The sequence below is a fragment of the Prunus mume genome, linkage group LG4 (genome assembly GCF_029339155.1).
Source record: "Prunus mume cultivar Tortuosa linkage group LG4, ASM2933915v1, whole genome shotgun sequence".
Classification (NCBI taxonomy): Eukaryota; Viridiplantae; Streptophyta; class Magnoliopsida; order Rosales; family Rosaceae; genus Prunus; species Prunus mume.
Window position 1 is genome coordinate 5637053 of NC_142701.1, and position 21347 is coordinate 5658399.

General features: G+C 39.4%; 3 protein-coding genes and 2 long non-coding RNA genes across 6 annotated transcripts; 2 read left to right on the forward strand and 3 right to left on the reverse strand.

The window, feature by feature from the left end:
* The first annotated feature begins 7709 nt into the window (after positions 1-7709).
* LOC148917744 (ABC transporter B family member 11-like) lies at positions 7710-10203 on the forward strand. The gene is made up of 7 exons (XM_089050939.1): positions 7710-8004; positions 8230-8284; positions 8406-8581; positions 8700-8921; positions 9064-9302; positions 9413-9938; positions 10066-10203. The coding sequence occupies exons 1-7, from the start codon at positions 7762-7764 to the stop codon at positions 10147-10149; spliced, it is 1545 nt and encodes a 514-aa protein (XP_088907065.1). The 5' UTR covers positions 7710-7761; the 3' UTR covers positions 10150-10203.
* On the forward strand, positions 10204-13448 carry LOC103342631 (ABC transporter B family member 11-like). The gene is made up of 6 exons (XM_008246265.3): positions 10204-10338; positions 10805-11640; positions 11814-12080; positions 12164-12427; positions 12571-12864; positions 12972-13448. The coding sequence occupies exons 1-6, from the start codon at positions 10239-10241 to the stop codon at positions 13326-13328; spliced, it is 2118 nt and encodes a 705-aa protein (XP_008244487.2). The 5' UTR covers positions 10204-10238; the 3' UTR covers positions 13329-13448.
* A 36-nt stretch (positions 13449-13484) lies between these two features.
* LOC148917745 (uncharacterized) lies at positions 13485-14441 on the reverse strand. Its single transcript, XR_016126290.1, has 2 exons — positions 13823-14441; positions 13485-13537 (listed from the first exon to the last, which is right to left on the reverse strand). It is a non-coding gene; the product is annotated as an uncharacterized LOC148917745 (long non-coding RNA).
* Positions 14442-14976: 535 nt separating this feature from the next.
* On the reverse strand, positions 14977-18390 carry LOC103342630 (uncharacterized). Of its 2 annotated transcripts, XM_089049599.1 has the most exons (3): positions 16936-18390; positions 15737-16866; positions 14977-15543 (listed from the first exon to the last, which is right to left on the reverse strand). In XM_089049599.1, exons 1-3 carry the CDS (start codon positions 17378-17380, stop codon positions 15130-15132), a joined length of 1989 nt encoding a protein of 662 aa, XP_088905725.1. In that variant the 5' UTR covers positions 17381-18390; the 3' UTR covers positions 14977-15129. The 2 variants fall into 2 exon arrangements, with proteins under 2 accessions (XP_088905725.1, XP_008244486.2); XM_008246264.2 differs by having other exon boundaries at positions 15737-18390.
* Positions 18391-18820: 430 nt separating this feature from the next.
* On the reverse strand, positions 18821-21251 carry LOC148917746 (uncharacterized). The gene is made up of 2 exons (XR_016125769.1): positions 20615-21251; positions 18821-19564 (listed from the first exon to the last, which is right to left on the reverse strand). It is a non-coding gene; the product is annotated as an uncharacterized LOC148917746 (long non-coding RNA).
* Between the last annotated feature and the right edge of the window lie 96 nt (positions 21252-21347).

Consider the following 21347-nt stretch of genomic DNA (forward strand, 5'->3'; position numbering starts at 1 on the left):
GCAAATCTGGCCATCGCCATAAATCACCTTCTTAGCAGCCTTCACCTCTCTAGAGTTGTGCAAACACATGAGAAATGGAGAAGGAACACTTGCTCAATGCTCTCAGCCTCATCTCTGCGAATGGCTTCACCAAGATAAGATTTTTTGTCTCATTAATCTCAATATAGCATATATATTTGTTTATTGTTTTAATATATTCATAAAATTCATGCTTCATTGAATTGTCTTAAGCATAGACAAAAGCACGTGGGTTGGTCTGCCCAAGTCAAAAGGGTTGATTGATTAGTGGTTATTATTATAGTCTGATGCATTATATGGTGCACCAGCTTGCATCATTTTCTTATTATTTCCACTACCATTATTTTACTTGTCACTTCCATTATTATATTTTATCATTATCTTGTTTAGTGTGTGAGTCAAATAGTCACATCACTTTATCACTCCATCTATGCATCATACCATCTAATGTTTGCCTAAAGGTTGCCATTCTAATAAAGCATGACTGTTTTATATGCCAAAGCTATCATCCCAAGGCATCATCACATTTACGAGAGTTGCTATTATGGTGTTGATATATAATACTAAAATATTAAAAGTTGTCACCTAATAATACAATTTTTCATAGATCATGTAGCCCAACACACAACATCATTAACCAGACTCAATTTGTGAGAATGATGTCCATATGCCGCATCTTCTCTGGCCAACAGAGGATACAAAGCCAGCTCTAGAACAACATAGCTATATCAGGCACAAAGCTGCACATACTTTTCGAGCCGAAATTGAATTAGGCCTCTCTAGTGTACAGATCTCCAGGGATAAACCTCTTCTCTCCGATATTGCACTATGCTCAGCTTATCCACATGTCTACAGTTGGGAATCAAGAAGGTCTTCTGCCATCATCATTTGCCCATTTGGAGACACCCATACGAATAAATAAAAAGAAGCCCCTACATAAATTGACGATTCTTTTTCTTTTCTGAGTATATGAAATCAAATTCGTGATGCCCTGATGCTGGAAGATTGTGTAGGGATTCATGCTAGTTAAGCTTTGATGAGAATCATGTGCTGGAAGAGACTAAAGCACAAGAGCTAGAAGGCTCTAGAGGCTTTGGCAAATCCATCATTCATGCCTTTGAGCAAACTACGCATGCAAACCCCAAAATACTTGGGGGCTTCGTGCCAAACAAGTTTTTTCAAAATAAAGAAGAAGTCAAACACAAGCCAAGCATCTGATACAGAGAGGCCATCTTCTCTGACCAATAGAGGAGACTTGGCTAACTCTAGAACAATATAGCCACATCTTGCACAAAACTACGCGTGTGCTTCAACTCAAAATTGAACAACCTCTCCGGAACGTTGCTCGCATCGCCTCCATCTTTGGCACTGCCCACAGGATGCCCTGACTTTCTATGCCGCTATTGGTTCCACAATCCACATGCTCTCTGTTGGAGGCCAAAGATAAGAAAATCTTTTTTTTCCTTTCTTACCTTTTGAGATTTCACAATAAAATATATATTATCATGCCATATGTCATACTTGTAAATGTAGCACGAACATGTCATCTATTCAAATATAAACATGTACTGATAAATTTTATTTATTATGTATATAAATCATGTTTGAGGCCAATACCAACAGAGTGAAGTTGGACTATTCAGCTCCCTTTATTTCTTGTCTTTCACTTTGAAAGGAATACAAGCACTAGGCATTTACACACTACCAAAAGCAAGAGTATCATCACATATTTTAATTATTGCCAAGGCATCACATGCTTGCATATTACTGAAAGCTACCTATGTTGGTTTTAATATTGATAAGGGATTCATTCGTTCTTTAATGATGTTGGATGACATCCATTTAAAATCTACAAATATTAATTATATTCATTTGCGAGCTGCAACACATGTATTATTTTAACCACCATTTGCTTTGGTCATGCAGAAAATTATATATCTATCAAGCACTCTATTCTTCCCAAGACGATGAGTACATTCCTCTACGCCTTAAGCCTTAAGGAGCATGGGACTTTATGTTCCTGTACTCATCAACATCTCAACAAGCTGAATGACGCCTTAAGCCAGGCCAATGATAAAATTGTGCCGTAGGAGGTGGTCTCAAGAGAAATCATGCCAAGGAGAAACAATCCATCTCCAAAACCATGCAACTCAAGCATTTCACTTGATGCAATCATTTCAAGCAAACCAAACCAGATATCACAAGATCAAGCTTTTCAAGCAACACAGTCATCATAAAAGTGATAATTTGGCATTTCTAGTTGCCAGAAGCACAGAGAAGAAGCCATGCTATCTTGCCAAATTGTCTCCGTTGCAACAAATGGATATCCTAAGTTCATCATGCCATGCAATGGCCAAAATAAATACTCAGAAGGCCACGCTGCAAGAGTTTTTGCAACTCATGCCAATCAAATCTTGTTATAATGATTATGGTACACTTGGGGGCTAAGAAGGAATTCATTGCAATCACCACCAGCAAAAATTCCAAAACCCCAAATGAGCTTAAAAATCCATTATTACCAAAGCCATTATTCCAAGACCAAAATCTCCTAGAAATTCCAATTATGTCACTATGACCTCCAAGTTTGCCACCACTTGCAAAAACTCAAGCTGTTGTAACCCAACACATTTGTTGCAGTAACCACATGTAAAGCTCAAGCTTCAATAGCCAAGCCCAAGCTTTTGGTTCCTAAAATATGCTTACAACAGCTGTAATAAACAATACTTAAGTCGCCATAAGTGATATGCTCCAGTGCCTCAAGCACTTTCTAAAGCCCTGACAATTCCAATGACCGTGTTTAAGAGTCAAACCAAAAGACCATTGGGATGTCTCAATTGCCACAATTCCATAATCAAGCGTCCTCAAGCCTCAAGCCTTATTTAAGAAATCCAAGTACTATGTTTTACTCAAGAAGGAAAACATCTCAGTTCATGGCAAATAGAAGGAAAATACTACGAAGGTAGTACTATGTTACTACCGGAAGAAGCGTAAACGCTTATTGTTAAGATGAAGTTTCTTTTACCAAGCAATCAAATTTTCTGAAGTGAGGTCAAGCTATCAAGAAAAAGAGTAAAGTCACTATGCAACACAACAACCAAAATATGCTTCCAGTAACCAAGATTCAAGCCAAGCAAAACATGGAAGATAATGATGCGCCGTATGAAATGCTCCTGGAAGATAACACAAGCCCTATAGTCATGCTGCCGGAAAAGACAACCATCATGCCACCAAATTTGAAAGAGGAGCCCCAGATCTGAGTATTGGAAGGCAACGCAGTGGACTCCAAAACTAAGATCTAGTCCAAGTGACTTAAGGCCTTCATATTGCAATGCTTGTTTGCCAACACTTATACCACTTTCAAGCTACCACAAACACTATCATGCTCAAAGCCTTAAGCATCTTCCTCTATATTTTTCATCTTCTAATCTACCAAAGCCCTCATGCCAAACCAAGTTATATCTTAATTCAACTGCACCCACTTGCTCTTTACAGCAGCCCAGGCCATCTGTAGCTGCTGGAACAAAAAAACCCTTACGTAAATGCCAAAACCCAAACACTCAAGCACATCCACCATGCTAAATAGCCCAAAAGCTATATTAAACCATGTCACTTTAGCCAATACCAAGCATACAAGCTAATACCAAGCGTGCACGCCAATGCCAAGCATACATGCCAATGCCAAGCATACATGCTAATGCCAAGCGTATACGCCAATGCCAAGCATCCAAGCCAATACCAAGCATACATGCCAAAGCCAAGCGTACAAGCTAATGCCAAGCATATAAACCCAAAATCAAGCATACATGCCAATACCAAATATACACATCAAAACCAAGCATGCAAGCCAATATCAAGCGTACAAAACTAATGCAACTCTTGCAAGTTGCAACCATGCCAAATCAAGCATCACTAGTCACTCAAGCACATCAATCATGCAAGCTAACTTATTTTGGGTTAAAATTCAACCAAACCTCATCTCCGATGTCATGCCGCAAAATAAGCCAACTTTTGGTAACCCCAGTAAGTAAACTCCGATATTACAGCGTCTAGGAAAGTTCTTCAAGGCGACACCTTTGGTGTCTAAGAAGATTGGGTTTTAAGCGGGACCATTGCGACCCCTCCAACCTTCTCAGAAAAGACCTGGCTGTGATTTCGAAGACTCTTGACAAGTTATCCTTGAGTTGCTCATCGTTACATATGAATATATATATATATATATATATGACCAAGCTAATAGTTGCCAAAACCATGCTAATCTTCATGCCAAGAAAAACAAAACAACTACGGTCAAGCAAGCAAGCATGGATATTTCATGCATATTGAAGAACCAGCCATGCCATGCCACTGCCAATTCTTTTGGGCTAAAATTGATTATTTGGCCCATCTCGCTGCCACTTCATAGCCCCAATAATCAAGAGGGCTAATGTTGAGGCCCAAAAAAGTTACGGGAAGTCCAAAGACATTTAAAGCCCAATATAACATATATTGTCGGTCATGCGTTAATCCAAGCTGTATTTTGGGATTTAATTCATTAAATAAATATAGAAATAGCGTGCATACCATGCCAAACTAATAATACATTTTTCTCATGCCAATCACCTATCAAGCTCACATGAACCCAAATCATGTGGTTTACGGGGCTTGCATGAGAGATTGTGGTGTGGAAGGTTATGGAGGTCCACAAGGCCCACAGAAGCTCTTGGATAATAGAGACTTTGGGCTAGCTACTTGGGAGCACCAAAGTCCAAGCCCATTACGTAGAGTTCTCCAATGTGGGTGAGCAAATGAGATATTTTTCAAGCACTTCCTTTTACCTATAGGAAATAGTCATTTTCCAAATACCTAGCTTTACCCATTGGAAACAAGTTTTTTCTAGCACTTCCTATTACCCACTGGAAACAAGTAATTTCCAGTGCTTCCTTTTACCCATAGGAAATAATCAGTTTGTGGTACCTAGCTTTACATGCTGGAAAATAGTATGCCCCAGTGCTTCCTTTTAACCACTGGAAATATGCTGGTTCCAACACCTCTATTTACCTATCGGAAATAAAGGAAAACCCTCACTCTCTATAAATTGGCATTCATGGCTTAAGCAAAGGGAACCAATTTTTCTTCGGCCAACACTTCTTACTTGGCTTGCAAGCATCCCAGCAGCCATCAACCCCTCTTGGTTGTTGCAAGCTTCTCAGCAACCATGATAACTCACATTTCCTTAGTTGTTGCTAGTATTCCAGTAGCCTTCACAGTCATTCCTCAGCCATCACAACCATGTCTTCTACTTTCTCACCCTTGAAATCCATCATCTTCTCCATAAAGCCTCACCAAGCATAACTCCAAGCTTTTCTTTCCTTCCAAGCTTTAAACACCATAGCCTTCAAACCTCAAGCTTTTCCTTACATCATCCTTCTCTTGAAACTCTTAAATCCCCATAGCTATAGCCACACACAACAAATTATCAACACCAAACTCAAATATATCAAACACCAAGCCGAGCACATGCATTCTCATTTGCTAAACTTGTAATTCTTTAGCTCCCACACTCCAAGCTCTCATGCCAAGCTCATATAATCTCATATCAACATCAGCAAGTCATCTTCAACTCTTTGTCGAGCTGCCGGAAACATCAACACAAAATACGCAGTTGCTGGAAGAAGAACAAAGTACTCCCCTGGGACTTGCTTCTCCCTCGGGGTACTTTGGGCCTAGTTCTTGCTAACTCGAAAAAGGGGCATTGAAGGCTTGATTCATCACTCTATGGCGGTCCAAGAATCAATAAGCCCGGATGAGCCTTCCGACGAAAAAGACCCCAACAGAAGTCATATGGAGAAAGAGGGAGAGTATAAGGGAGAGAAAAATAGTGGGAGAGGGTGAGGGGTTGGGGTTGGGGATGCAGTGTGGCATGGTTGCAGTGGGGATCGGGGTGGTGGGTGGAAAAATATCGAGAAGGAGATGGAGAGTAAAAGCACGGACATGAATACGGATATGGCGTACGATACGATATGGCGTGGGGATACGGCAAATCTTCAAAAACTAGGATACGTCATGGATACGACAATTAAAAATTTATATTAAAATATAATAATAACAATATATATAATTTAAAACAAATTTTAATTAACATAAAAATTCAAATTCATCAACCAAATTCAAATTTAAACTATAGAAAGAAAGAAAAATTGAAGTCGATTTCATTATTCTCAGTAGGATTAACATTAGCACTTGCACTATTATCCGAATGACTCATATTTCTGAATATAAATAAAATTCAACATATTAAATATAATATTATTAATTCACCTAACCACAAATTTTTTTTTTTTAAATCAAATTGCTCATCACGTGAAAGGGAGGGAGGGAGGGAGGGAGGGAGGGGGGAACATGAAATATGATAATGATATAATACATGTGTTGGTTACATTATATGTAATATAATATATATATATATATATATATATGTAAAGTGTTGGTCGCATAAGGACAAAAAGTGTGAACATGCAGAACCAAAAACAGAGAAAAAAGTTGGACCAGAGAACACATATCAGAGAGAGAAGCGTAAGAAACAGACAGAACCAAAATTCACCAACAATTCCACCACCACGGCGTCATTGGAGATGTGGAGCCCATTTGCCTTTCAAGTCAACAACTTAATAGAGTTTCTAACGACTGGGAGCATGTGACCATTTTGATGTGTAATAGTAACGTTAAGGACTATTAATATCACCCAAAAAAAAAAAATTAGTGATAATTTCGCTAATCTCATGGACTATTTGCGATAAAAGCCATTTGTGAAGTGTGAATATTAGAGTGTACTATATACAATAATTAGTGTGATGTATATTACAATATTTAAAAGAACATCCACAATGAGCTTTGCAAACCACATCCTTAGACAAATTTTAGGGAGGAAATGCTACACTTACCATATTTTTATCCTACATTTCTATACCACATGATGTGGCATGTCTATATCATATGACACATTAATTAAATCAGTGAAGTGTATTTTAATTAAGACAATTAGAAAAACAAATACTGGAATAAATCATAAAAGAAAAGAAAATATTATATAATTTTAATTGATGTGACTGTCCACATCAGCTGCCACATAAGATGATATAAAAATGTAGTATACAAATGTGGTAAGAGTAGCATTATTCATTATAAAAATACAACTCCAACTATGCTCCCTATCCACCTCCTAAAATAAGGAGATCTCTAGGAGCTCCTAAATCTGAGGAGAAAGAAAAAATTCTTAGTGATTCCCTATAATTTAATGCTGCTTTATTTAATGAGTATTTCAAACCTTTAATTAATCTTAACTATTTTTTAATAGAGATTGACCAATTAAAAAAGAGTTATAGCATTTATGACTCCTTAAACTAAAGAGTATGATCGGAGTTTAAATTTTACAAAGAGCTCTTAAAATAACTTTTATATAATTTTAGCTAAAATTTAACTAAAAAATAGAGAGCATGATTGTGGATGCTGTAAGGAAATTACATATATATGTTCGCAAAATTTTAAATAATAAATAAATAACTATGTATATACGGCTGTCATTGAGTGAATGGAGATATACAAAATCTGCTAATAAATAAAATCCTTGACCTTGACTCGATAACGACAAATGTCAATATCCACATACTGAGACATCAAAAGTCTGGTGGTAAGTGGGAAATAATAATACAACATTAAAAAGCAAGACCAAGACCAATAAGAAGAAGAAGAAGAAGGAGGTCTAGCATGATGAACAGGGATGATAACAAGAGCAGCTATGGAAGAGACGAGAAAACTGACAAAGTTGCATTTATAAAGTTATTTTCGTTTGCAGATAAGACTGATGTTATGTTGATGCTCATCGGCACGATTGGTGCCGTGGGGAACGGTTCATGTATGTCAATTATGACGATACTGGTCGGGGAGATGAGTGATTCTTTTGGAACTAATCAAAACAATACACACATAGGACTCAGTGTTGTTTCCAAGGTAAACTTATGTTTCACAAGTCTACATACAAGTTACAACCTGAGTTTTAATCTCCACCACTGGAAAAAAAAAACATCTAGTTTTATTTACATTATCAACTTCTGTTTTAATTTATGAGGTGAAATATTCAAGTTCCAGAAAATCTTGATGACTTCTGGAGCTCAGGTCTCTTCCTCTATTGATTCGCTGAACATCTTGATGATCACTTATCTTGGAAAATTGCAGGTCTCTCTAAAATTTGTGTATTTGGCTATCTGGGCAGCTGTAGCTGCAACTCTTCGTAAGTACATATCATAAGTTTTTGTTTTTGATAATGCAATGCATGGAGAAATTCCTTTTTTCTATATATTAATTGAGCATTTGAACTGATTGATAAGCCTCTGTTTTTTTTTGTTCAACAGAGGTCGGTTGCTGGATGGTAACAGGGGAAAGACAAGCTGCAAGGATAAGAGCTTTGTATTTGAAAACAATATTGACACAAGATATTGCTTTCTTTGATATGGAAACAAACGGCGGAGAGGTCGTCGGGAGAATGTCCGGCGACACTGTTCTCATACAAAATGCCATGGGTGAGAAGGTACGTGTACTAGTACAAGAAATAAAAATAAAAATCACCTGGAAATGGAATGGAAGAATAGAAACCTTGAAATGTGTTACTCTTCTTATGATAATGTAACAACAACTTGTTGGTGCAGGTTGGGAAATTTGTCCAGCTATTTTCAACTTTCATTGCAGGGTTTATAATAGCATTCGTCAAAGTGCGGCCTCTTACCCTTGTCATGTTATCCTGTGTTCCTCTGCTTGTGGCAGCTGGTGCATCCATATCCTTCATTGTAACCAAGATGGCATCCCATGGACAAAGTGCTTACGCAAAAGCAGCAAACGTTCTTGATCAGACGATAGGCTCCATTAGAACCGTATGTAGTCACATAACGTACATTTATTTGCCTTGGAGCTAGTTATTGGAATAATTAATTTCTTTTAATTTATTTATGTGACCAACCAAGAATATATATGATGATGTTTTTCATTTGATTGGTTCCTATATCATATATCTAGGTTGCATCCTTTACTGGAGAGAAGAAAGCTATTACAAGTTACAGTAAAAATCTTGTGGATGCTTACAAATCAGGTGTTCATGAAGGTTCGGCTGCTGGAATAGGTCATGGTTTCGTTATGCTAGTTTTGTTCTTCTCTTATGCCTTGGCTGTATGGTTTGGTTCAAGAATGATAAGGGAAAAAGGATATTCCGGGGGTGATGTGCTGAATGTGATTCTTGCTGTTTTGACTGCATCCATGTAAGCTCCACTCTTGACTTTCAAATTTCTTCCCTTTATTTTTTAATTTGTTTTTTTCTTAATAATTTGATAATTTTCTTTCTTTTGGAACTATTTGGGATATGTGTTAGGTCTCTGGGGCAGGCATCAACATGCTTAAGTGCATTCGCCGCTGGTCAAGTTGCAGCATTTAAGATGTTTGAGACTATCAGTAGGAGGCCAGAGATTGATGCCTATGACGAAAAAGGAAAGACATTGAATGACATTCGTGGAGATATAGAGTTGAGAGAGGTATTTTTCAGTTATCCAGCCAGACCAGATGAACAAATATTCGACGGGTTCTCACTTTATATCCCTAGTGGCACCACCGCAGCTTTGGTTGGAGAAAGTGGAAGTGGGAAGTCAACAGTCATCAGTCTGATAGAGCGGTTTTATGATCCAAGAGCTGGTGAAGTTTTGATAGATGGTATAAACCTGAAAGAATTTCAGCTCAAATGGATTCGGAGTAAAATTGGTCTTGTCAGTCAGGAACCTGTACTGTTTGCATCCAACATTAAGGAAAATATTGCCTATGGAAAAGATGGTGCTACTCTTGAAGAGATAGAAGCAGCAGCTCAACTTGCAAATGCTGCTAAATTTATTGATAAACTGCCCCAGGTTCGAATTTATTTGCTCTAGCTAGCTTCATTTTGATTGAACTGTCATATATATACAGGCATGATCATCATAAGAACATAATATAGGCTTACTTCACTTTGGAATTGCATATATATTTCGTGTTCAGGGGTTTGACACCATGGTGGGTGAGCACGGAACTCAGCTGTCTGGTGGGCAGAAGCAGAGAATTGCTATAGCAAGAGCAGTTTGAAAGATCCACGAATTTTACTTCTGGATGAGGCTACAAGTGCACTTGATGCAGAATCTGAAAGGATAGTTCAAGAAGCATTGGATAGGATTATGGTAAACCGAACTAGTGTTATTGTAGCTCATCGTTTGAGCACGGTGAGGAACGCAGATACAATTGCTATCATTCAGAAAGGAAAGATGGTTGAAAGAGGTATTCCATCTAACAAGGCCATTCATAGCACATTCTTTTTATTTTCCCATCCATTGTTTGGAGATTGCAGCAAATTAAATTATGCTGTTTTATGCACACAGATTAATTATTTCTGCAGAATTACCTTAGAGGATGATGTAAATAGAGCCAAACAGATTAATAACTAAGCTACAACTAAAAATTTATTTACTGCAAAAGATAATCATTTTGTCATTTTGTTTAAGACTAGTTGGAGATTGGCACTTAGAGCGCAGACGTATGGCTTATAAATAATGTGAAAGGCAACAGGAAGTCCACTGCTGCTGCAGTTAATTATTATTATATGGATCTGGCATATTTTTATCTACTAGGGTGAAGAGAAACAGCAGTATATATTCACAATGGAAAGATATACACAGAGGCTGTTAGCTCTGATCAGTACTTTCTGTATATATCAATTAACAGTAACTTTTTGTCAACTGATCAGGCTCGCACTCAGACTTAATCAAGGATCCTGAAGGAGCATACTCTCAACTTATTCGCTTGCAAGAAGTAAACAAGGAATCAGAACAAACAACAGAAGCTCAAGACAAATCCGAAATTACTACCAAATGTTTTAGACCGTTGAGTCGAAGGATGGCGTCAGTAAGATCCTTAAGTCGGAATTCCTCTGTTGGTAGCAAGCGTGAGAACAACACATTGCAGTCAGATCCAGAAGCCCCTACCCTGCGATTAGAGCAACCTCCAAAGATCTCAATGCACCGTCTTGCTGCCCTCAATAAACCCGAGATTCCAGTGCTTCTTATTGGAACTGTAGCTGCAATCATCAGTGGTGTTATGATTCCAATTTTTGGTTTGCTTTTGTCCAAGGTAGTAAAGACTTTCTATGAACCACCTCGTCAACAAAAGAAAGATTCAGAGTTTTGGGCAATTATGTTTATGACCCTTGGTGCGGCATCATTATTGGTGATCCCAGCAAGAGAATACTTCTTTTCTGTGGCTGGTAGTAAGTTAATTGAACGTATTAGATTGATTTGTTTTGAGAGAGTGGTTCACATGGAGGTTGGGTGGTTTGATGAGGCTGAGAACTCAAGTGGTGCAATTGGTGCCAGGCTCTCAGCAGATGCCACTCTAGTGCGGGCCCTAGTAGGAGACACACTAGCTCAGATAGTTGAGAGCATTGCCATGGCAGCTGCAGGTTTGTTCATTGGTTTTACTGCATGTTGGCAGCTGGCATTCATTTTACTCGCATTGATTCCTCTGATCGGAATTAACGGATATGTTCAAGCAAAGTTCATGAAAGGATTCAGTGCAGATGCAAAGGTATGATCTAGCGCTCCCTGAAAGTAAAAGCTTTCTCATTTAAATACGGTTATAATTTGTCCACATTTACATTTTCAAGTGGCAATTCTGGATTATTAGAACATTTCACAATTTGTAAATTCAAATCCCTTCTTTCTTCTAACGATCAAGATGTATTAATTAAATGGTTGCAGATGATGTATGAGGAAGCAAGCCAAGTTGCAAATGATGCAGTTGGGAGCATAAGAACAGTTGCTTCTTTCTGTGCTGAAGAAAAGGTAATGGACCTATACAGAAGGAAATGTGAAGGCCCTACGGAGGCAGCGAAAAGACAAGGCTTGATCAGTGGAATAGGATTTGGAATATCTTTCTTCTCTCTGTTTTGTGTCTATGCAACCTGTTTCTATGCGGGAGCTAAACTTGTTGAGGCTGGAAAAACAACATTTCCACACGTTTTCCAAGTATTCCCTCCATTCATCGAATAGTTTTTAAAACAAGACCAAAGCATATGTAGATGGTTTTAAGATGGGCATTTGGCCTGCAGGTTTTTTATGCTTTAACCATGGCAGCTATGGGAATTTCTCAGTCCAGCTCCTTTGCTGTTGATTTTAGTAAAGCCAAGAATGCTGCTGCTTCCATATTTGCAATAATAGACAGGAAGTCAAAGATAGACTCTAGTGACGAGTCTGGTGTGAAATTGGACAGCGTAAAGGGAGAGATTGAGCTCCACCGTGTAATCTTTAAATATCCATCTAGGCCAGACATACAGATTTTCCGAGACCTAAGTTTGACTATTCATTGTGGCAATGTAAGCATTTCATCATTGATTTGGATTTCAATTCTGTTTTCTTTTTTAAATAAATTTATTATCTTATAATATTTTAGTTTGATGACATGATGATGAAGTTTAGGTCTTCATATAGGTGGTTCTTTTGTGAATCTCTTTTGCAGACAGTTGCCTTGGTTGGAGAAAGCGGGAGTGGAAAATCCTCAGTAGTAGCATTGTTGCAAAGATTTTATGATCCGGATTCAGGTCATATCACACTTGATGGAATTGAACTTGGAAAATTCCAATTGAAATGGTTAAGGCAACAGATGGGGCTTGTGAGCCAAGAACCTGCTTTATTTAACGACACCATCCGCGCCAACATTGCATTTGGAAAAGAAGGAGATGCAACTGAGGCCGAAATTATAGCTGCATCAGAGTTGGCCAATGCCTACAGGTTCATAAGTAGCTTAGGACAGGTTAGAACATTAATGCATTATAATAAATGTTTTTGGGTACAAGTCAACTGATCTTAGTTATAACTTGTAATAGATTGTTGCAACATTAATCCGAATGCATTATGCAGGGGTTTGACACCATAGTAGGAGAACGAGGAGTGCAATTGTCTGGGGGACAGAAGCAACGCATAGCCATTGCGCGTGCTATAATCAAGAGCCCCAAGATATTACTGTTAGATGAAGCTACAAGTGCACTCGATGCTGAATCTGAGAGAGTGGTTCAAGATGCATTAGACGGAGTGATGGTAAACCGGACCACAGTGGTGGTTGCCCATAGACTATCCACAATCAAGAATGCTGATGTGATCGCAGTGGTAAAAAATGGGGTTATCGTAGAGAGAGGCAAGCATGACACTTTGATGAATATCTCGGATGGATCTTATGCATCCTTAGTAGCTCTTCACATGAGCGCTTCAACTGCATGAGATTCTTGTACATCTTTCTTTTTCTTTGTAATGGCTTGGTTAAAATCTGCCACCTTTTCTTTTCTCACCAAAGACTAAAGAGAACTGCACGAGTCTTCAACAGGTTATTACTTGTTTTTTGTTGTTGTAGCAGATCAAACCTCTTCTTCAGCTGCTTCCCTTGTTTATTGCTCCTGATGGTAAGCAGGCGTTGTCCCCATCGTGAATGTCTTCCCATAATATTGTAACATCCAAAGAAGAAGATTTAGAGTTTAAACACCAATTAAATATAATTAGCTATCATCTGAAGAGGAAATTAATAAAAGTTTCTAATTATTATAACATGGTAACTACTACAAATAAGACAAACTGTACTACACATATCATATAAATAGAAGCATAATCCATGCATTTCTTTTCAAAATTAAATTGAAGCATAGTTCGATCATTCCAACATGTTTTACTCAAAACCATTAATCCTTTTGAGTTATTTATGCTCTTTTTTTTCAAGAGACCTTTGGAATTGATGCAATTCGTGTTTTGGCGACGACGAAACTTAAAATTTCCACCCGTCACGCATGCCAACATAATCAACACTTCAAGAGGAGTGATTTATGTACGTGCATCGAAGATCGAATTGGCCGCTAAAGCCCTCGAACAGCTGGTTCTTTCGCTGGAAAACCTAGATACTTTTCTTCTTTAAATCGAGCCATCCGGCGTGGAATAGAGTCGAATCTTCGAGGGAAAACATAGAAGAGAGGTAGAGGAGTGTTTTATGCTGATATCGTGGCTTGTAATGGCCGGAGTTGGCCGGAATGAAGTTTGAAACTTCCGGTACAGCAGCTGGAAAACAGGGCTTCGGTTTTGTCTATAATTGAGCCCTAAATTTATGGTTTTGATCTCCAAGATGTACTGGGTTTTGAAGAGGGAAGAGAGACGAATATTTTGGTGGTGATTGCGTCACCGGATTCGACTTGACGGCGAAGGAATCGCTGTCAGAAACTCCGCCGTCGCAGGGAGAGAGAAACAGAGGAGAGAGAGTGTCGTGAAGTAGGAGAGAGAGAGCTGCCAGTTTTTCTATTAAAAAAATCTGACTTTGCAAAAATTACGATTGTGCTACTATTCTTCCGTAAATCATAACTTCTTCGTTAAAACTCCGATTTGAATATGCCACCTGTTTATGAATTCATATCATCTAGCTCTACTACCCTTTCGTAAATCATAACTTCTTCTTCCGTAAATCATAACTTCTTCGTTAAAACTCCGATTTGAATATGCCACCTGTTTATGAATTCATATCATCTAGCTCTGAATATGCCACCTGTTTATGAATTCATATCATCTAACTCTACGCAACAGTGCAGCTCAAATTCCCAAATTCTTTTCCAAACAAGAAGTCAATTTTAAACTCATTAAAATATTCTCTGATTAAAATCGTTTTTTACTTGAAAATTTTAATAATTAAAGATTAATTTAGCATCGAGTTATACATATAAAACATGTAGAACCTTTTGTTGTTTCCTCCAATGGGAGACATTTGCTTTCAAACTTACAACAAGGGTAATCTCGTCCCGATTTTTATTTTTATTTTATATAAAGTTGGTCTAGGTTAAGAAAAGTTGGTCCAGAGACGCAAAAACTAGACCTCTCATCAGAGCAAGTGCAGCGACGAGTTTTTAATACAGAATGCATATTCAAATTTATTCAACACAAAACAAACTTAACATCCAAACCAAAATTATAAACACAAATTACAAGTACCACAAATCTCAGTCAAAACTAACGACTGAGAAATTCCTATATTAACTCTTTGATTTATGCTTCACTTCATCTTGCCCAGCCCTTGCTTGCCTTGTTGATCAGTTGATGAATTCCACTCCCCTTGCTTACCACTCTTCTCCTCCTCTTGCCCGATCACCATGTCTTTCGTCGTCTGCGCGATCTCAACCAGAGTCTCCCCGATTGCTCCCAGCACCACCCCCATGCCGGCACCGCCACCGGCCACTTGAGAGGTATCCATGCCACTCCTGTATTCCTCACTACTGGCTTTGTCACCGCCTTCCTCATAAGTCCTCTCCTCTCTTCTTTGCTGATCACCACCTTCGCTCTGCGTTCCCTTTTGACCGATGTCCTCACCTCTCATGGTGCCCAGAACTTGACTCTGCCATTCCTGACCAGTCTCTCCTTGGCCCCCTTTGGATCCCTCTTTTTCTCTTCCTTGTTGAGTCTGACCCCCCTTAAGTAAAACCAAACATTGATTAAAACACAACGTACTCATCTGATACATTTCTACAGAACATAGGTGTTTCTAACACATATGTGCAGCTAATGTATAAATTCACAAGGCTCAATTAAAATGATGCACATATAAGATGTGAGATGGAATTTTAAAAAAATAAAAGCAATATGTAATTTGTACTGTTCCATACCTGTGACTTATTTTGCTCAGCTGACCTGGCCTCCAGTTCTCTCTGTGCCTCCTCTCTCTTCCTAGCAGTGTACTCCCCTGCCTTCTCACCCGCCACCGCCGCAGCATCTTTAGCCATAATCAAGGGCTTGGAAACAATATCCACAGCTGTATGACCCGCATACTCCGCCGCCCCTTTCACAGTTCTAGCAGCCAACTTGGTCCCCTCCACTGCCGCCTCTGTCGTGTAATGCGCGGCACTCCAGCCAGCCACAGTCGCCTTGTCCTTCAAACCCACCGCCACGTCACCGGCATATGCCCCCGCAGTCTTCCCGCCCTCCAACGTCACGTCCTTGGCCTTCGCCGCCCCTTCTCCCACGTAATGCAGAGTGGTCTGTCCCGCTGACACCGCCACATCTTTCGCGTTCTCTGCTACTGGGGCTGTTTTCTCCACGACCGTCTTGCCTGCGCTGCTAAGAGTTTCTTTTGCAGTTTGTACTCCTTGGACCAGTGTCTCCTTGGTTTGCTCACCTTTCTCTGAGACAAACTCGGTTGCGCTGCCAATCCCTTGCCTCGCCGATTCTTTAGCCTGGGCATAACGCTCCTCTGCGGCTCTTATTGCCTCCATGGAATTCTGCTGTGCTGCTGCTCTACACTTTGAGATTTCTTCCAAAGATGGTTGCTGTTCTTTGTTTTGCTGCTGACGACCCTCCTTTTCTTCTCTGCCTTTAGAGCCTTTCTCTTCCCCACCATCCATTTTCTCTCCACCCTGATCTCCTCTGCCCGTCATGTTTGTGCTTCTTCCTTCCTTTTCTTCCCCGCTTTTCATCTCACTTTCTCTGCCTCCTTTAGAACTCTTCTCTTCATCGAGGGTCATTTTCTCTATACCCTGGCCTATCTGTGTGCATCTAGATTGTTTATCAACTTCAGTACTTTCTCGGCCTTTATTGGCCGAACCCTTCTCTTCCTCACCACTCACTTCAAACTTACCAACAGATTGAGCTCCGCCTTTTCCTTCACCTCCAGCTTGCCCAAGAGATTGACGACCTCCGCCTTGTCCTTGGTGCTCTTCAACCTTCGCATGATATTGACCACCACCTCCTTGTCCTTGAGCCCCGGCTTGTCGTTGGTGCTCTCCAACCTGACCACCGCCTTGGCCTTGAGCCCCGGCTTGTCGTTGGTGCTCTTCAACCTTCGTATGAGTTTGAGGACGCGCTCCACCTTGGCCTTGACCTTCACTTTGACCTTGCCCTTGGTGGTGCTCTTCAAATTTCCCACCTTCGCCTCCTCCTTGACCTTGAGCTCGGCCTTCGCTCTCTCTTTTAGCCAAGGCCTCTTTATCCTCCACCATGTTCGCCGTCCTCCCTTGATCAGCCCGCGCTTCTGTCTCCTTATCCTTGTCCTTCTCTACTTGATCCTTGAGAGACTCGAGCTCATGAGCCTCTTTTGCTTTTCCCATGCCCACATCACCCGCTGTGCTTCCACTCCGCTTTTTATCCTCATGCTGCTGCTGCGACTGCTTGCTGCTGTCCAGAGAAGTGTCTTTGCCTTCCGCCCCTCTCAGAGCCTCAAAGTGGGTCGTGATCTTCGGCACCTTGTCTTTCTCAATCTCCACCTCCCTCTCTGAGGTGGTATTTTCCCTTCTCATTTGCTGCTCAGAAGCCATTTCCTCTCTCTTTTTTTTCTCTCGAAAATATTGAAAGCTGTTTAATATTGCTGGTTTTGGTTTTGAGTTTTGTTTTGCTTTTTTCTGGGTTTGAGAACTGATGAGAAAGGGTGGTTCGAGATTGGTGTTAAAAACATGAAGCCATGGCGGTGCCCGAGGAGGTGGTAAGGACGTCTATGCATGGAGAAGGACGTGTTGGGTGGAGCAATGCCACGTGGTGGGTTCTGGGGAAGAGTCAGATATCATGTTCGACCAGGAGCTCACACGTCAATTGTTTTAGATTAGCATTATCGCACATTGGTTTGTCCGTACATGCAGGGACACGTGGCGAAGTCTTTTGGTGCCACGGAGGTCGACTTCTTCGGTTGTGCAAAACACATGGCATGTCTAGTTCGACTTGAGACTCAGAGATACTCCGCATTGGCTTCGTGAATAAGATGATTACCAATAAAGAACGCTGATTTATGGGTTCAAACAACGTTTGATTGCAAAAATATTTTGTCGAGGAGCCATTGATCAAATGTTTTGTTATGGGTTGTGGGTCAAAATGTTTTCCAGCTGGTTTTGATGGGCTAAATATGATAAAAGCCTATAGCTCTATATATGGGCAGAATTTAGTCAGCCCCAAAGCTGCATTGGGCCCAGGCCGCCTATACACAGTTTCGCTCTTGAATAAAGGGAATTCAAACACATGATATTACATGCATAGATGACTGTTGTTAATCACTTGAATTATAAACTCTTGTAATTTTTTCATTTTTTAATTTATATATGAAGAGTGGCTAAATCGGTCCCTTATGGATATTTGGTCATAAGTTTGGTCACGTGGTGTAAGGATTGGGAATTCATCGACTGCGCCGTTATTTAACGGTGAAACTATGAGGGTCTAACATTGCACTACCAACGTTACATTGCAAATTTTTAAGCAAGATATCTAAATTTGCAATTGATGTCGAACCTGAGAGGATAAAATGCAATTATCTACAAATCATGAAGTCAACATGTCTCCACACTAGCATATTTAGAGCAACTCACTCCATTTGTCCTTGTCATGGCAAGTAGGACACCACTATTCACGAATAGTGGTTGCTCTTGCAAATAGTATTGTGTTTCCCACCCGTTGCCATGGCAAAGGGCAATTACTATTCACTTTTTTGTTTTTTTCACAAATTTTTTTACCTCAATAATTAATTTGAATAATATTTTCGGATAAGATTTTCGATTTCCTACGTGTCAAAACTATTCATAATCGGATAAGATTTTTGGGTTCAAATTTCAATGAATTTCAAAATTCAAATTTTAGATAAATTTTTTAGTTCAAATTTCGAATGAATTTCAAAATTCAAAATGATAAATTTGGGTTCAAATTTAGGATGAATTTCAAAATTCAAATTTCAGATAAATTTGGGTTCAAATTTTGAATGAATTATAAAATTCAAATTTCAGATAAATTTCAAATTTCAAATTTCAGATAAATTTCAAATTTCAAATAAGATGTTCATCCAATCAAATCAAACAACGTGACATTTTATCTAGCCAACAAATAAAATACATGAATTAGACCAAAAAAAAAATACAAATCATGAAAATACAAATAAATAAAAGGTATGCCAACTAATTTAATGGTTTTGATCATTTAACCAATTCGTGTTGCTAGGTCCATCGTCACGGAAAAGTCTTCTTCTCATAACATCCCTTCGTTCTAGCTTCCAAAATTGTTTTGTTTCAGGGGACATATGGCTTGTATCCATCGCCATGGTTTCCCGATCCGTCTTGTCCATCTCTTTTTTGCGCAAATACTCCCTTTCTTTTGCATATTCTGCTCGAATTGCCATTTCGTTCTCTTGGCGTTTCTGCTCCATTTCAATTATTATGGCACCTGCTTTGCAATTTCCTCCAAAATTTTTGATGTATTACTGCTCAATTACCCAATTTCTTTGCCTTCACCTTTCGGCCAATAGGTCTCGGCTCCTTTTCAATAGGTGAGTCTTGACTCATAGGGGAATCGAGAGATGAATCCGATGTCGTTAAATCATGGAGTGGCGTCTCGTTTAACATAACAGCGGGACCCGTGGGATTAATTTTGAAGCGTTTGCAATTTTTCACCGCCTCCCAACATTCATGATGGTTGAAAACTTTTTTGCCTTACCCAATTGCACCAAACCACATATGTGCTTGAATCATCTATTAATAAAAAATATATAATGAAAATCCAAGAAATATTTAAAATATATTGGATATGCAAGTAACATTAAAAAAAAATAATAGAAATGCAATCAACCTTACAAATATATTAGATATACAACAAATATTAACAAAATATTATTTATGCAAGAAATAATAACAAAATATTGAAAATACAAGATGAAAGGACCTAACCCAAATTCCACTTTGGAATCTGGCCTAACCTGTTTATAATCGACACTTGGTGGGTGTGGGTCACAAATGACCAAAATGCCCTAAAAACAATAACACACACTCAAAGGCTCACTCGTGATCGCACCTTATAATCGTAGGCTTACGTACTTTACTAAGGAATCAAGCCACACGTAATTCTTTCCTCTGTTCCGATCGCAAGTGGCAAGCCTCGGAATCTGCTTCTATCCGGCCGCAACCTATAACTAACTATCTGCTCATCCCATAACAGATTTAGATAACTCCTTTCGATCTGGACTTGTTTAATGTAAACCTAGCTCTAGGGCTGACATTTCTAAAATATATGGAACTCCGTTTTACGATCCATCAACTATTATACAATGCTGGAATTACCTGAGTCAACATACCTGAACACGACTACGATCCAACGGGTCAAACATCTTGAATCCGGAAATCACACACTGGCGAGATCCGTTCGGGGTTCAAACGTTATCCGAATTAAGGTCCGCGAAATCCTACGCACTCGTGAGGACTAAGGGATTATTCTAGGACTGATTGTGGTCCCCACCCTGCCGCTCACACGCCGCCACACACGCCGACAGCACGTGGTGCCTAAAGCGATACCGCTTCGCCGAAAAATCTCCAAATCACGGCTCAAAACTCCTACCCTAGGTGTAACACCCTAATTGGAGCCACTTTTGTTCTTGGACCTACCCCAAAAACTGGCCGGAAGTGGCCGGAATCTCAACCCGAAATCCGGCCAAACTTTGGATCCAAGATCGAGTTAACTACGCTAGAAATTTCTGAAATCCTACCCAACCGGCAGCTAGGGATCGAGAAATAGATGAGTTTTCATACCTGGATCACCGAAAATGGTGGCCGGATGACGGAGAACGAGCCGGCGAAAGTTTATGAAAAACTGTCCAACACCCCCTGTTTCTTGGCTGTTTCCGGCGACTACGGCTGTGGATCGGGGAGACAAAGAACTGGGGCTAGAAGAGGGAAGTGTAGTGGTTCTAACGGGACTGGTCTTGCTTGAATTGGTGGTCTGAGTTGAGAGAAATCACCTCCGGAAGTTGTCTGATCGAGCCCCCCCGAAATGCAGAAATTCTGTGTTTTAAATTAACTAAACTTCGAAATATTTACGGTTATGCCACTGAACTTCTTTTGATCACCATTTCTTTGTTACAACTCCGATTTGAGTCCACTACGTGTCTACGGAATCGTTTCGACATGCTCTACGTAACGGTACAATTGAAATCCCCAAATTCCTTCCCGAATAAAAAGGTAACTTTTAAACCATTTAAAATATTATATGGGTATAATAGTCCTTTATTAGAATAAATTAATAATTAACTAATAATTTAGGATCGGGTTGTTACACAAGACATATTAACAAAATATTTAAAATGCAAGAAATATTAACAAAATATTAAAAATGCAAGAAACATTATATATATTAGGACATTAAACTTAATAAAACGAAAATTACAAAATACTTACCTCATTACTAAGATTTTCCCCGCTTTTATGGTTGTCCATCGCTTTTGCCAAGACATCTCTCCATTTTACCAACTCTTTATTGAGAATT